Consider the following 15,614-nt stretch of genomic DNA (forward strand, 5'->3'; position numbering starts at 1 on the left):
CAGGGCACGAACCCGCGTCTCCTGCATCGGCAGGCGGACTCTCAAGCACTGCGCCACCAGGGAAGCCCGAAGATGTATGACTTTTGACTTAGACAAGGAGTTCCTTTTTAAAGTACAGTGCTAAGGCAGTTGGTGCTCAAAATACTTGGTCTTCTTAAAATTGAAGTAAAAGGCACATGTGGGAAAGTCCACAGATTTTAAGTTTACAGCTGTGTGAATGCTTTAACAGAGGACCTTGTAATAGTTCTCCTTGTCACTCTTCTATCCTAGTTTCAGTCTTTGAACAACTCATTTGCCTATAATTCAGGAAAGAGATTCTGCAGTGGGCTACCTAATTTTATTTATCTTCGTATTTACCCATTAGTAATAGGTCAGACAAAATTTGAGCTTTGGAGGTCAATTTGAATGAAATGTTTGAAAAGATTAAGTACTCTCTGGACAGAAAAAAACAGACTATTCATATGTTAGAATTCTGGTAACAAAGACACTATGTATAATATTGTCAGACTCTTAGTGGGAAATGAAGAGAGAAGACTTCAAAGATTGAAGAATTGTCGGGGACTATTCAAACTAAATATAAGACTAAGAGCTGGGAAAGCAGGCATTAGAAACCTTAGTAAATCTGGGGACCTATCGGTAGTAGAAGTATGGTTTATTTCTTGTTGATGAATTGAAGAGGAGACCTTTCTGCAATGATAAATATGTGTCAGGACAAAGTAAATATTCTGGTGGAGAATCAGAATCATGAAGGATTTTTTTTGTTTATTTGTTTTTTTAAGTTATTTTCAATAACTTTCCATGTGCCTAGCCAATGAACCCATTTTGTTCTGAAGTTAAGAAAATAATTCACTTCGATGTACTAAACATTTATTGGTCTCTTTGTGGGAAGGATACTATATGTAGGAATTATGCTTTTTCTCTGGATCAGCTTTCTTTAGTAAAGATAATTTGAAGGCTGTGCTGTAGGAAAGACGGGCCCTTCTAAACATCACTGTCTTTGCCTGCTTCAGTTGCAGCAATACCAATACTACAGTGCAGGACTGCTTTCCACATATGACCCTTTCTATGAGCAGCAACGGCACCTTCTTGGACCCAAAAAAAAGAAATTCAAGGAAGAAAAGAAACTTAAAGGTGAGGATATTGACCTGCCTTCTACCTTTACTCATTCTTAGTTCCAGGTATGTTTGGGCTTTGAACATAATCCATGTAGTAGAAATTTGCTTTATCTGTAAAACCCTAGTCTCCCTTATCTGATTACTAGTTGTAAATAGTATTAAATTTATTTTGTATTTGGTTTATGATCTATTCTAGAATTATGAAGACATGAGAACTATAGATTCTTTGCCAGAGATCTAAGCCAATTAGGTTATTCCTTTTTTTCTTCTACATACTCCCCAAATATTGAAAATGTTCTGGGGCAGAAAGAAGTTAGTTATACACAGGGAAGTATGAAGAGTCACCTGAAGTATTTGGAATAAATTATCATTGTTGCTGTATGTAGTGATTTAAAATAGACACCTCCTGATGATCTTCTGTAGTGCTTGTTTGCACGTTTGCCAGGAAATGTCTTTTCCTCTCTGAGTTCCAAGCAGCTGGAAGTCAGGAAGGAAATAGGAAAGGAAAGTTTTAGACTATCTGTACTAGGCAGATTTTATTCCCCTAAAGGCATGAACTCTGTACAGAAACACTCTTTTCAGCCTTCTTCCTTTATTTCTTCCACATCCTCCTTGTTTATCTCAGTATTTTCTCATCCTTCCACCCTCCCTCTCAAACTAGATTTTTATTTCATGTGCAGTTTTCTTTTCACAGGTCTTAGTGTCATATCAGTTAATGCATTTTCTTTCTTTCTCTGTTATTTTTCTTTAGTCACCTAACATTGCTACCAAGTAGAAAAGTTTCCTTCCTCTGATCATGACTTGAGCTCATGATGCTTCATAAGCCTCCTTTCCTATTGTTGGGTTCAAAAGAAATACAGTTCTTAGGTTCTCTTCTATTTCTCTTTCATGTAAACAGAGGGAGTATCCAGTGTTCTTTTTTTGAGGTAGTGTTAGCTTCTTCTTGGAATATTCATGGACCTGAATAGATAAAAGGAAAAACATTGCCAGTCTCAGTGGAATGAGAAAAGAACCTTGATTTTTCTTAAAGTGATGAGGTTGTTTTGTGACTTTCTCCTGTGGAAGGGAAGAAATGCAACCTTCTGAGAGTCTGTTTCCTTTGCAGCTAAGTTGAAAAAAGTGAAGAAAAAAAGGCGAAGAGATGAAGAACTTTCCTCTGAAGAATCCCCTCGTCGCCACCACCACCAGACCAAAGTCTTTGCCAAGTTCTCTCATGATGCACCTCCTCCTGGCACCAAGAAGAAGCACTTATCCATTGAGCAGCTCAATGCCCGTCGCAGGAAAGTATGGCTCAGCATTGTGAAAAAGGAACTACCAAAGGTAAGTGAGTGCCTCCAGATAGAATGTTTTCTCTGCCTGCCCTCCAAAGAGAAGCTGTGAGAGGTAGATACCTTCACACGGTTCAGAAAGAAAACTAATCTTTTGGAATTAGGAAAATGCTGAATAGTACTCTCTTCAGTTAACTGATTTTCTAGAATTTGATCAAAATACATGAGATAATTGTTGTGTTATGCTCCTTGGCCAAAAAAATGGAGGGAAACCTCTTTGAGGAATGCAGTTTTCTTACATAAAGAAATAGAGATTTGACAGCAAATTGATAGGTCATAATGCAGGAAATTAAAATAAAATGATGGACATGTGTTTCTTAGACTTTATAAACATTTGGATGTTACTGAATAATCACAGGTATTAGAAGAAAATGTGAATGATTTAGGAGAAACATGTATAAGCATTCGTTTTGCTCTTTTAATTTGCTTGAATGTTTTGATATACTAATTTCAAACTTAAAAGTTGCAGGAATAATGTCCGTATACCCTATTTATTTATTTATTTGTTTATTTATTTATTTATGGCTGTGTCGAGTCTTAGTTGCAGCATGCGGAATCTTTGTTGTGGTGTGCAGGCTTCTCTCTAGTTGTGGCGTGCAGGCTCCAGAGTGCATGGGCTCTGTAGTTGCTGCACGCGGGCTCTCTAGTCGTGGTGTGTGGGCTTAGTTGCCCTGAGGCATGTGGTATCTTAGTTCCCCGACCGGGGATCGTACCAACGTCCCCTGCTTTGCAAGACTAGTTCTTAACCACTGGACCACCAAGTCCCCTTATACTGTTTACTTAGATTCACCAGTGGTTTGCATTTTACCCAGTTAATTGCTTCATTATAAATTGAGTGCAATCTTAATAGACATATGAACAGGATATTTTATGAATTTAGAGAAGATGATTCTAAACTCAATGTGGAAAAAGTCAGTATGCGAGAATTGCTAGGGAAACAGTAAAAAAAAGCCTTCCCAAACATTAAAACATACTATAAAATCTCTACAATTAGAACAGTATGGTACTGACACATGAATGGGCAGATAGACCAGTAGTACCTTTAATAAATGTTGTTGGGACAACTAGATAGCCATTTTGTAAAAGATAAAATTAGGTCTGTATCTCACACATATACTCCAAATGGATTTGGCATCTCAGTGTAAAAAAAAGAAATCATACAAATATTAGAATAAAACGACTGCATTTCTATCTAATGTTTGTGTAGGAAAAGAGTTTCTAACTATGATTCAACATCCAGAGGTAATAAAAAAAAATACTCAAATTTGGCCACATAAAAATAAATTTTTGCATGACAAAAGGCAACTGACAGGGGCTTCCCTGGTGGCGCAGTGGTTGAGAGTCTGCCTGCTGATGCAGGGGACACGGGTTCGTGCCCTGGTCTGGGAAGATCCCACATGCCGCGGAGCAGCTGGGCCCATGAGCCATGGCTGCTGAGCCTGCGCGTCCGGAGCCTGTGCTCCGCACAGGAGAGGCCACAACAGTGAGAGGCCCGTGTACTGCAAAAAAAAAAAAAAAAAAAAAAGACAGCTGACAAACCGGGAGATATTATTTTTTTTAATTTTTAAAATTTATTTTTGGCTGTGTTGGGTCTTTGCTGCTGCATGCAGGCTTTCTCTAGTTGTGGCGAGCAGGGGCTACTCTTTGTCGTGGTGTGCAGGCTTCGCGTTTTGCGGAGCACAGGCTCTAGGTGTGCGGGCTTCAGTAGTTGTGGCACACAGGCTTAGTTGCTCAGCTGCATGTGGGATCTTCCCGTACCAGGGCTTGAACCCATGTCCCCTGCATTGGCAGGCGTATTCTTAACCACTGCGCCACCAGGGAAGTCTGCATTATTTACATTGAATACTACAGTCAAAGGGCTGTTACCTCTAATAATATGGAAAGAAGTATTAAATATTGAGGGACAGGGACTTCCCTGGTGGTCCAGTGGGTAAGACTCTGTGCTCCCAATGCAGGGGACTTGGGTTCGATCCCTGGTCGGGGAACTAGATATGCCACAATTAAGAGTTCACATGCCGCAACTAAGAAGCCCACATGCCGCAACTAAAGACCCCTCATGCCACAACTAAACATGCCACAACGAAGATCCTGCATGCCTCAACTAAGACCCAGTGCAGCCAAAATAAATAAATATTAAAAAAAAAAGTGGAGTGACAAATGACCACAGATTCAGTAGACAAATGGGAAAATGTCAAGAATAGACAGTTAGCAAAGAAAGATATAAAAATGGCTCTAAAACATATTAAAAAGGTTCAAAGTCTCTCATAATTGGGGTAATACAAATTAAAATAACATTTAGACACTATTTATCACCTATCACACTGGCAAAAATATAAAAATATGACAACACATTCTGTTAAGGAGCCTGTGGGGAAGCAGGTGCTCTCATAAATTACTGATAGGAATACAAATTAGGACTGTGTTGCGGGGAAAGTTGGCAACACCTAGCAATCTACAGATGCACTTACCTTTAAAATCAGCACTACCAGTTCTAGGAATCTACCTTGAAGCTAAAGCAACCATACAAGAATACATGTAAACAAAGGTATTCATTGTAGCATTATGTGTAATTGCAAAATAACAGAAACAATCTAAATGTTCATATATGGGGCTTGAATTAAACGATGGTAGATCTATCCAGTGGATTATTATACTGCTGTTAAAAATAAAGAATGAAGAAGACCTCCCTGAACTGATATGAAGTAATTTCGAGGACATACAGTTAAGTGAAAGAGGCAAAACACAAAAAAGTAAGTATACCCTTCATGTAAGAATAAAGGGAATACAAGAAAGTACACAAATATCTGCTCATTCGTTCAAAAGAAATTCAAGAAGGATGAACCAGAAATTAAAGTGATTGATTCCTTATAGAGGGCAAGTGGGAAAAGGGTGGAAAGGAGGGAAGGAATGGGAACAGGGTAGCAAGGATGAGGAGGAAGGAGTCTTTGAGTATATTTTGTATGAGGCTGACTTTTAGAACCATAGTAATGTTTCACAGATTTCTGATATACCTCCAATATTAAACCAACCAGGATGTGGGTGGAGAGGGAGGTTAGGGGGATGTGTGGTCAAAATGGAATAAAAGTAGGAACAGATGAACTTAACTGTATTAGAAGTGAGTAACATGATCAAGTTGCAGGGAGTGGGGAAGAAAGAACTCATCTAAGTAACTGAGGAGAACATTATTTTGATTGGATATGTAAGGCTGAAGACTGATGGAACTATGCGTAAATGCCATGATTGACATAGTAAAAGTGTTTCTCATAGGGGAATGAATAGGTTAGCAATTTTGAAACTACTTTATGTGTATACTAGGATTGAACAAATAAGTAAATACATTGTAGATGAGCCAGTTTCTCACTGCTGGAGAAAGAAGTTATAAGTAAGGAGAAGGGGAAAGCTAAAATGAAGCCCATGAAGTTTGACTGGGATCAGAGGTATCAGTATAAATTCATGGTTTCATATATATATACACACATACAGATAGAAATATACTTGGGTGTGTATGCATGGATTAGCATGCATATGTATATTTTTTCTGGTTCTGTTTGCTGAGAGGGCCTAGAAGCAGTCACCCCCCAGTAACAACGAAGATACCTAGCAACCAGGTCGTGATTTCTTACTTATTTATTTATTTTTGGTTGTGTTGCATCTTCGTTGCTGTGAGCGGGCTTTCTCTAGTTGCGGAGAGCGGGGGCTACTCTTCGTTGCGGTGCGCGGGCTTCTCATTGCAGTGGCTTCTCTTGTCGCGGAGCGTGGGCTTCAGTAGTTGTGGCACACGGGTTTAGTTGCTCTGTGGCATGTGGGATCTTCCCAGACCAGGGATCGAACCCATGTCACCTGCATTGGCAGGCGGATTTTTAACTACTGCACCACCAGGGAAGTCCCTGAGTCTTGATTTCTAAACAACTTTTATTCTCTAATAAGAGGAACCAAGGCTCCTTGAAGAAGTACCTTATTCCAGAACTCAGCAGGGAAAATACAAAATGAACCTTGGGGAATTTTCTGGCGGTCCAGTTGTTAGGACTTAGTGCTTTCACTGCCGGCAAAAGTTAAGAGGAGAAACAGAAGTTGCGTAGCTTCAAAACTGGCAGAGTGGACCTTAACCAAATGATCAAAGTAAGCATCACTAGTAATATAAATTTTGATATCATGAACTCCTTGATGTGATGCACTGAGAGGAGCACATCATCAAAACATCATTTCTCTGGTATTCTTGCCGTAGTAAATGGTGTCATTCCCATCATGAGGAAACAGCGGAAAACCACACATTTTGGGACACTTTACAGAATAACTGATTGGTGCTTTTCAAAAGTGTCAAGGACATGAAAGAGAAGGATTGAGGAAATGTTACATACAGGAAGATATTAAGGAGAAGAACAACTAAATGAATGCATTGTGAGATCCTGTGTAGGATCCTGGAACAGTGAAAGGATATTAGTGGAAAAGTTGTTGACATTCAAATAAGATCTATATATAATTTGGTTAATACTTTACTGGTGTTAATTTCCTTTTTTTTTTTTTTAAAATTCGTGTCGAGAAGCATCACTTTTTATTTATTTATTATTTTTTAAAGGGAACTTTAATTAATTATTTATTTTTGGCTGCATTGGCTCTTCGTTGCTGCATGGGCTTTCTTTAGTTGTGGTGAGCGGGGGCTACTCTATTGAAGTGCGTGGGCTTCTCACTGAGGTAGATTCTCTTGTGGCAGAGCATGGGCTCTAGGCACATGGGCTTCAGTAGTTATGGCATGCGGGCTTCAGTAGATGTGGCTCACGGGCTTCAGTAGTTGTGGCTCATGGGCTCTAGAGGGCAGTTAATTTCCTTTCTTAATAATTGCACTATGGTTATATAAGTTGCTAAAATTAGGGAAAGCGTGGGTGTGGAGTAGTAAGGGAACTCTACTATTTTTTGCATGTTTTCCATAACTCTAAAGTTAGTTCAGTTTCCTCACACCGTATACAAAAATAAACTCAAACTGGATTAAAGACCTGAGAAGATCTGATAAGATCTGAAACCATGAAACTCCTGGAAGAAAACATAGGCAGAACAACCTTTGACATAAGTTGTAGCAGTATTTCTTTGGATCTGTTTCTTGAGGCAAAAGAAGAAATAAAAGCAAAAGTAAACAAATGGGACCTAGTTAAATGTAAAAGGTTTTGCCCAGCAAGGAAAACCACTGATAGAACAAAAAGATAATGTATAGAATGAGAGAAGATATTTGCAAACGGTATGACTGGCAAAGGATTAATATCCGAAATATATAAACAGCTCATACAACTCAGTATCAAAAAAGCAACCTAATCAGAAAATGGCCAGAAGACTTGAATAGACACTTTTCCAAAGAAGTCATGTAGATGGTTAACAGGTACATGAAAAGATACTCAACATTGCTAATCATCAGAGAAATGCAAATCAAAACAAAAATGAGATATCACCTCACACCTGTCAGAATGGCTGTTAATCAAAAGGACCACAAATAACAAATGTTGGAGAGGATGTGGGGAAGAAGGAACCCTAGCACACTGTTGGTGGGAATGTAAATTGGTATGGAGGTCCCTCAGGAAACTAAAAATAGAACGGTAGTTCCAACTAGAGAAAGCCCGCACATAGCAACAAAGACCCAGCACAGCCAAAAAATAGATAAATAAATTAATTAACTAAAAATTTTAAAAAAGAAAAAATATGGCAAGAATAATGCAAGGAACTGCCATGTATCTTTTACTCGTATTTAGCACCTGTTTGCCTCATTTGCTTTTGCCATATAAATGCATACTTTTTTCCTCACTCACTTTAAGGGTTAGTTTGAGATTTTGTGCTAAATTTACTCCTAATAATTGTGTGTTTCCGAAGAAAAAGGAAATCATCTAGTGCATAACCACAGTGCGGTATTAAAAATTATTATCTGACCCATAGGTTTTCATATTTCATCACTTGTTTCAATAATGTCCTTTATAGCACTTTCCCCACCCCTGAATCAATCTAGGACTACATGTTGCATTTAATTGTCATGTCTCATTAATCTCCTTTATTCTGAAACAATTCCTTAGCCTTCATCTTTCCTGACATTGTTATTTTGAAGAGTATATCATTTTGTAGAATATTTTTGAATTTGGGTTTGTGTGATGTTTCCTTGGGATTAGATTTGAATTATGCATTTTTGGCAATATTACTAGAGAGTGATATGTTCTTGACATATCTCATCAGGAGGCACTTGACACATCTGTCCCTATATTGTGATATTAGCTTTGATCCCTTAGTATGATGCTGCCTCTGTACTGTGCAATTACTTCCCCTCCCTCCATTGCAATTAATAAATATTTCTGGAGAGAGAGTATATGTTTGAGCATTCTTTTTTTTTAAATTGAGATATAGTTGATTTATAATATTAGTTTCAGGTGTACAGCATAGTGATTCAAAATTTTTATACATTATACTCCATTTAAAGTTATTATAAAATATTGGCTAAGTTCTCTGTGCTATACAATATATCCTTGTTGCTTATTTATTTTTTATTTATTTATTTTATTTTTTATACATAGTAGTTTGTACCTGTTAATCCCATACCTCTGTCTTGTTCCCTCTCTTCCCTCTTCCCACTAGTAACCACTCGTTCTCTATATCTATGAGACAGTTTCTGGTTTGTTATATTCGTTTGTTTTATTTCTTAGATTCTACATGTAAGTGATAACATACAGTATTTGTCTTTCTCTGACTTATTTCATTAAGTATAATACCCTCTAGGTCCATCCATGTTGTTGCAAATGGCAGAATTTCCTTCTTTTTTATGGCTGAGTAGTATTATGGTGTGTGTGTGTGTGTGTGTGTGTGTGTGTGTGTCACATCTTCTTTATTCATTCATCTGTTGTTGGACCCTTAGGTTGCTTCCATATCTTGGCTATTTTAAATAGTGCTACTATGAACATTGGGGTGCGTGTATCTTTTTGACTTAGTGTTTTCATTTTCTTTGAATGTATACCCAGGGGTGGAATTGCTGGACGATATGGTAGTTCTGTTTTTAGTTTTTTGAGGGCACTCCATACTGTTTTCCATAGTGGCTGTACCAATCTACATTCCCACCAGCAGTGTGCTAGGGTTCCCTTTCTCCACATCCTCTCCAACATTTATCTGTGGTCCTCTTGATGGTAGCCATTCTGACAGGTATGAGGTGATATCTCATTTTTGTTTTGACTGAATTTCTGTGATAATTAGTGATGTTGAGCACCTTTTCATGTGCCTGTTGACTTTGTATGAACATTCGTGATGGGAAAAGTTACAGAAAAACTTGTTTCATACTTGGTGAAGAGGCTTCAGATGATGCCCTCTGATGATAAGGAATTCAGTGGGAATAGTTGAGATTTTTATCTTTAAAGTGGCAATAGTTGCTTTAGAATAAGAGAAAGTTTTTGTTAAACGCCCTAAAAATTCCCTTAATCAGACAGTCTGAGGTGGGATTATTATAGAAATGGCTTTCAGGCCCTTTATATAACTTCGCACCCATTGTTTCTTTACAGTCTGGGGGAGATCTCTTTAATAGTCAGAGAGCCACTCAGCTCTGCCTCTTCTTTCCCACATCAAATAAATGGACCATCATGGTTAAAATCAGGTTTCTTTATTGAAGCTAGTTTTTTTTTTTAACTGAAGTGGTAGACATAATAAGCAGCTTGAGACTTGGTTGTGGGCTGCTGAGTCATATTGTGTTAGGTCTGCCTTGGAATTTTTGTTGAAGAATATGAGGTCAAGTGGTGGTAAAAATTAAGTAATCGTGGCAGTGGGTTTGCCTTGACTGGAGGTAGGGCTAGAATCACAAACTAAGAAGCTAGTTTACCTTTCTCCTAATGATTTTTGTATCTGAGTGCCCTGCTGTCTCAGCTTCTTTGTATATTGGCCCTAGAAAGCAGTGTTCTAATCAGGGTGGTGCTAGGATTAGGGTATGTTGTTACATTTTCCTAGTTCACTTCAAGCCTTAAATACAACTTAAATTCTTTCCAGAAGGATACAGAAGACTCAATTTAAGGCAGATACAACAGCAGTTTATTTTTTTAAATGAGGATTTAGGAGCTTTATGTGTGGTTCTGAGTTGGTACATTTGGGTGACTTAGAAGTAATGTATTTTATTTTAATTGAAAGAAGTAATGTATTTTGACTATGCTTGGTTTGGCATTTTATTTTTTAATCTTTGAGGAGATCAGTAAAGTACGGTGCCAGTCTACACAATCATATTTCAAAAAAGAGTCCTAAATGAAGTATTGTTTTTAACTATTTTAGGCCAACAAGCAGAAAGCTTCAGCTCGTAACCTGTTTCTCACCAATAGCCGCAAGGTATGATTATATTTCCCATTTTATGTTTTACTGGAATGTGTTCTTATTATTTAGATCTATGGTTGCTGCTCTTGTCTCTTGTGACCTGTTGATACTTAATCTAATAGTACTTAAGAGAGTTTCTAAATGTTCTCAATCTATTTTCTTTTAACATCTTTATTGGAGTATAATTGCTTTACAGTGTTGTGTCAGCTTCTGCAGTATAACAAAGTGAATCAGCTCTATGTATACATATATCCCCATATCTCCTCCTTCTTGCATCTCCTCCCACCCTCCTTAGCCCACCCCCTAGGTGGTCACAAAGCACCGAACTGATCTCCCTGTGCGATACGGCTGCTTCCCACTAGCTAGCTATTTTATGTTTGGTAGTGTATATATGTCAGTGCTACTCTCTCACTTCGTCCTGGCTTACCCTTCCCCCACCCCATGTCCTCAAGTCCATTCTCTACGTCTGTGTCTTTTTCTTTTTTTAAAATAAACATCTTTATTAATAGAGTATAATTGCTTTACAATGGTGTGTCAGTTTCTGCTTTATAACAAAGTGAATCAGGTATACATATACATATGTCCCATATCTCTTACCTCTTGCATCTCCCTCACACCCTCACTATCCCACCCCCCACTATCCCACCCCTCTAGGTGGTGACATCTGCATCTTTATCCCTGTCCTGCCCCTAGGTTCGTTAGAACCTTTTTTTTAGATTCCATATATATGTGTTAGCATACGGTATTTGTTTCTCTCTTTCTTACTTACTTCACTCTGTATGACAGGCTCTAGGTCCATCCACCTCACTACAAATAACTCAGTTTCGTTTCTTTTTCAATCTATTTTAAAAATAAAATTGCTCTTCCTCGCATTTCTGGTTTTCAAGTTTTTTGGGGTAAGACCATAGCCTACTGCTAATTCCTTGGGCAAATCATGCCGTCATCCTGTGCTCAGTCTCTTCATCTAAGAAATGATGGTATTAATACTTGCCCTTAGAGGGAATTAATGCAACTTTCTTTGGGTATTGTGAGAATTAGATGAGGTAACCTTACTAGTTGTGTTTCCCTGGGCTAGTCACTCATCCTCATTTCCTCATCTATATATAAAATATCAACTTCATAGGGTTTTTGTGGAGAATGAATTAGTTGAATATATGTTAAGCTTAGAATGGTGCCTAGCATATAATAAACACTGACAGCTATTATTATTATTATTATTAAAAATTTTTTTGGTCATGCCACACGGCTTGTGGGATTTTAGTTCCCCAACCAAGGATTGAACCCCTGGGCCCTTAGCAGTGAGTGTGCAGAGCCCTAACCACTAGACCGCCAGGGAATTCCTGAAAGCTTTTATTATTAATGTGTATGATATTTCAAAACTTCCCAGAACATCTTAGGTTATTATACTTTTTTTTCATCTTCTAAGGCAATGTGTCTGTAGATTTCTCATCCCTGATATTACTTTGTGGTCTGGGATTGGCTCACAGGACTGTATAGAGACGTTAATCAGATTAAGGAGAAAGAGATGTGGCCATAGGAGGACTATATGCCCTGAACAGGTTGAGGGATGCTGTGGTTTAGAGTCCGGGGAGAACTGGCCCCAGTGTTGGTCCTCCTCCATTGTGATAACATTGTTGTCACTTGCAGCTTGCCCACCAATGCATGAAGGAGGTGCGTCGAGCTGCCTTGCAGGCCCAGAAAAACTGTAAGGAGACCTTACCTCGTGCTCGCCGCCTCACCAAGGAAATGCTTCTGTACTGGAAGAAGTATGAGAAGGTGGAGAAGGAACACCGCAAACGTGCAGAGAAGGAAGCCTTGGAGCAGCGGAAATTGGATGAAGAAATGCGGGAGGTAGGGCAATAGCATGAAATTTTGAAAGCCATAATTGCTGCAGCCATATTAAGAGATTGGTTAGCATTTCATAAGTTATAAATCTAACCAATGAAATGGTTGAAAACATATTTTAAGACATAACTTTGAGTATAGTGATTTTAGTCCAGTAAATCAATTCTGTTTTTATTGTTTTAGTAAGGCCCTCTCCCTGGCCTTCACCCCTCTTCTAAGCTCACTTCCTCTCTTTTTTTTTTTTTTTTTTAATTTTATTTATTTTTGGCTGTGTTGGGTCTTCGTTGCTGAACGTGGGCTTTCTCTAGTTGCGGCAAGTGGGGGCCACTGTTCGTTGTGGTGCGTGGGCTTCTCATTGCAGTGGCTTCTCTTGTTGCAGAGCACGGGCTCTAGGTGTGCGAGCTTCAGTAGTTGTGGCGCACGGGCTTTGTTGCTCTGCGGCATGTGGGATCTTCCCAGACCAGGACTTGAACGTGTGTCCCCTGCATTGGCAGGCGGATTCGTAACCACTCCGCCACCAGGGAAGTCCCCGTTTCCTCTATTCTTTGTAGCCTTATTCTTTTGAATATTTCTGGAGGACACCCTTCCCCAGCCTTCCCCCACAAAAGAAGAAAAGGAATGAAAGAAAAAGAAAACAGCTTAGAGCTTATCTGGGCTTGGTTCCAGATGCTGGCTGTAATTTCGATTTGTTGGAAAATGAGGGCTGGTTGCCAAATTTAGGGCCAGATAGGGACAATGGACAACTAGCTCAGTTTTCTGAGACACCTCCCCCCTACCCACCCGCTGCCGCCTACTTTTCTGTTTTAACTTGCAGTCAGTTCTCTTGCTAAGCTTGATATCAGCTGAGAGTATTATTCAGGGAAGCAAGAGGAGATTAAGAGGACAGAGTTATTATGTTGCCATTGGTAAGCCCATTGAGATGAGTGGAAGGACAGTTGAGGTCTGGAGAAGGAAGGGAATCAGGATTGAATGTTTTCTTTCGGGTATAGGTAGTACTCCTGTCAAAGCAGAGCCGTGGAGACTCTTTGGAGTTCTCTTCCCTCCTGTCTCATGCCTTTGAGGGGGAATATGGATTTTGCCCAGTTCTCTTAAGTCCTTGGGTGACTTGTTTCTTTGCATGGAAGATATACGTATTATTGAGTTAGTAAACTTTTGATGCTAATGGAAATATTTGCTCACTGAGTTTAGAGGCATTTGAGTTAGTCACAGATCTTGAAGTTTTGAAACTGACTTGGCTTATGATCTAGGTTTGTGAGACATTCTCTCAGTTATGTTGATAGCTAACTGATGAGGCTTTCATCTGTGATTATGTTGACTTATGTGTCTTTTTCTCTGAATTTTTGAATTAAGACATTTTTGATGTATCCCTGTTCCCTTAATTTGCCTTCTTCATTTAGGCACATAGTAGTTGACTTCCTTAAGGTTAAAGGAAATGTTACTTTTTATGGTTTAATTTAGAAAGGTTTTCTTTTAATTTTTGGCTGCACTGTGCCTCTTGCGGGATCTTAGTTTCCCCACCAGGGAGTGAACCCGTGCCCCCTGCAGTGGAAGCACGGAGTCTCAACCACTGGACCACCAGGGAAGTTCCTAGAAAGGTTTTCTTCACAGTACTTTAGCTTTAGAACATGAACATCTGTATCCTTTATGAAAATAAATCACTTTTCTCTCAAACTCTCAGATTTTTTTTTTTCTAATCTGAATTTGGCTAAAGTGTTATAAAACCTTAAGGAGAAAGTCTAGTTTTGTGTAGCATACTTTGGGACTTATGTCCTTCCTGGCCATGTTCCTTATTTTATTGTTGTTTTTCTTTTGTGGAGGTGGATCAAGGATAAATCAAGTATACTTCATATGAATTTTATTATAAAATAGTTCATGCAGAATAATAATTCTTTGATTTGGTATTTATTGTGTATGCTGTATTTCATATAATTCAGTCTTTTGAATCATTTGCTTACTCATTTTATTGTTTATCTTGAAGAATGATTTTTACTGACAATGATTATTTTTCTTACTAGGTTATTTCAGAGGCACTTTGAATTTAGCTTTCTCATATTTTAAAAAAAGGTATATGTGCTTGTGATTTTGTATTTGGTCTATATTCATGCTTTATAGCTATCATTATCACAGATGAACAGTAGGCTGTTTTGGGGAGCATTTTCTTTTTTTCATGGGCTTCTTATTCTCATATACCTCCTGCATAGACTTTCAGAATAACTTATAGCTCTTTGTCACTTATTATGCCTTTTGGTGTTAAAGAAGAGTTTTGGACACATTTATGTTTTTAAAAATAATAAAGCTGTACACGTGTATTTATCACCCAAGTTATTAAGTAAAGCATGTTGTTTGAATTTAGTTGGTATCTCAGTGCCATTAAAGAAAAGTAATACAGTAAAGAAATAAGCATTTTAGACAGAAGCCTAGTGGAAAAAAGATTTTATTTTGTAAAGGAGAGCAAAACATAGGTTATTATTAGCCTATAAATGAAGATTATTCCTTGCTTTTAGTACCACTGACTTAGTTATAATAAAATGTGTTCATTAACAATTTTTACCTTTCTAAAGGTAAATACTTTGTAAAGGAATTGTTTGCAAACTATGTGTAGTGAATTCTGTTGACTACCCTTGTATGTGATTGGTGATTTGACTCTTTTCACTTTCATCTTTTTTCCCCTTTAGGCCAAGAGGCAGCAGCGAAAACTGAACTTCCTCATCACCCAGACAGAGTTGTATGCCCATTTCATGAGTCGCAAACGAGACATGGGTCATGATGGGATCCAGGAAGAAATCTTAAGGAAACTGGAAGATAGTTCTACACAGAGACAAATTGACATTGGCGGAGGGGTGGTAGTTAACATCACACAGGAGGATTATGGTGAGTCCTGAATCAGGAATGGGAGGAAGGAGATACCCAAAATTTTTTCATATCTCAGGTTATACTCATCACTAATTCTTGCAAGTTTTGTCTTGATCGATAGGTAATATTGATCAAAAGGGGGATTTATTTTATTGGAGTAGGGAAA

The 15,614-nt window shown here is 38.3% G+C and overlaps 1 protein-coding gene across 1 annotated transcript in view; it reads left to right on the forward strand.

The window, feature by feature from the left end:
* The window catches only part of INO80 (INO80 complex ATPase subunit), a 102,556-nt gene that overhangs the window by 4,131 nt on the left and 82,811 nt on the right, over window positions 1-15,614 (forward strand). The window contains exons 5-9 of the mRNA XM_007460159.1: window positions 1,011-1,131; window positions 2,221-2,435; window positions 10,712-10,765; window positions 12,398-12,601; window positions 15,271-15,466. Coding sequence (XP_007460221.1) covers window positions 1,011-1,131; window positions 2,221-2,435; window positions 10,712-10,765; window positions 12,398-12,601; window positions 15,271-15,466 — 790 coding nt within the window. The remainder of the gene's footprint in view (window positions 1-1,010; window positions 1,132-2,220; window positions 2,436-10,711; window positions 10,766-12,397; window positions 12,602-15,270; window positions 15,467-15,614) is intronic.

Source organism: Lipotes vexillifer, unplaced genomic scaffold (assembly GCF_000442215.2).
Source record: "Lipotes vexillifer unplaced genomic scaffold, Lipotes_vexillifer_v1.1 scaffold408, whole genome shotgun sequence".
NCBI classification, from domain to species: Eukaryota; Metazoa; Chordata; class Mammalia; order Artiodactyla; family Lipotidae; genus Lipotes; species Lipotes vexillifer.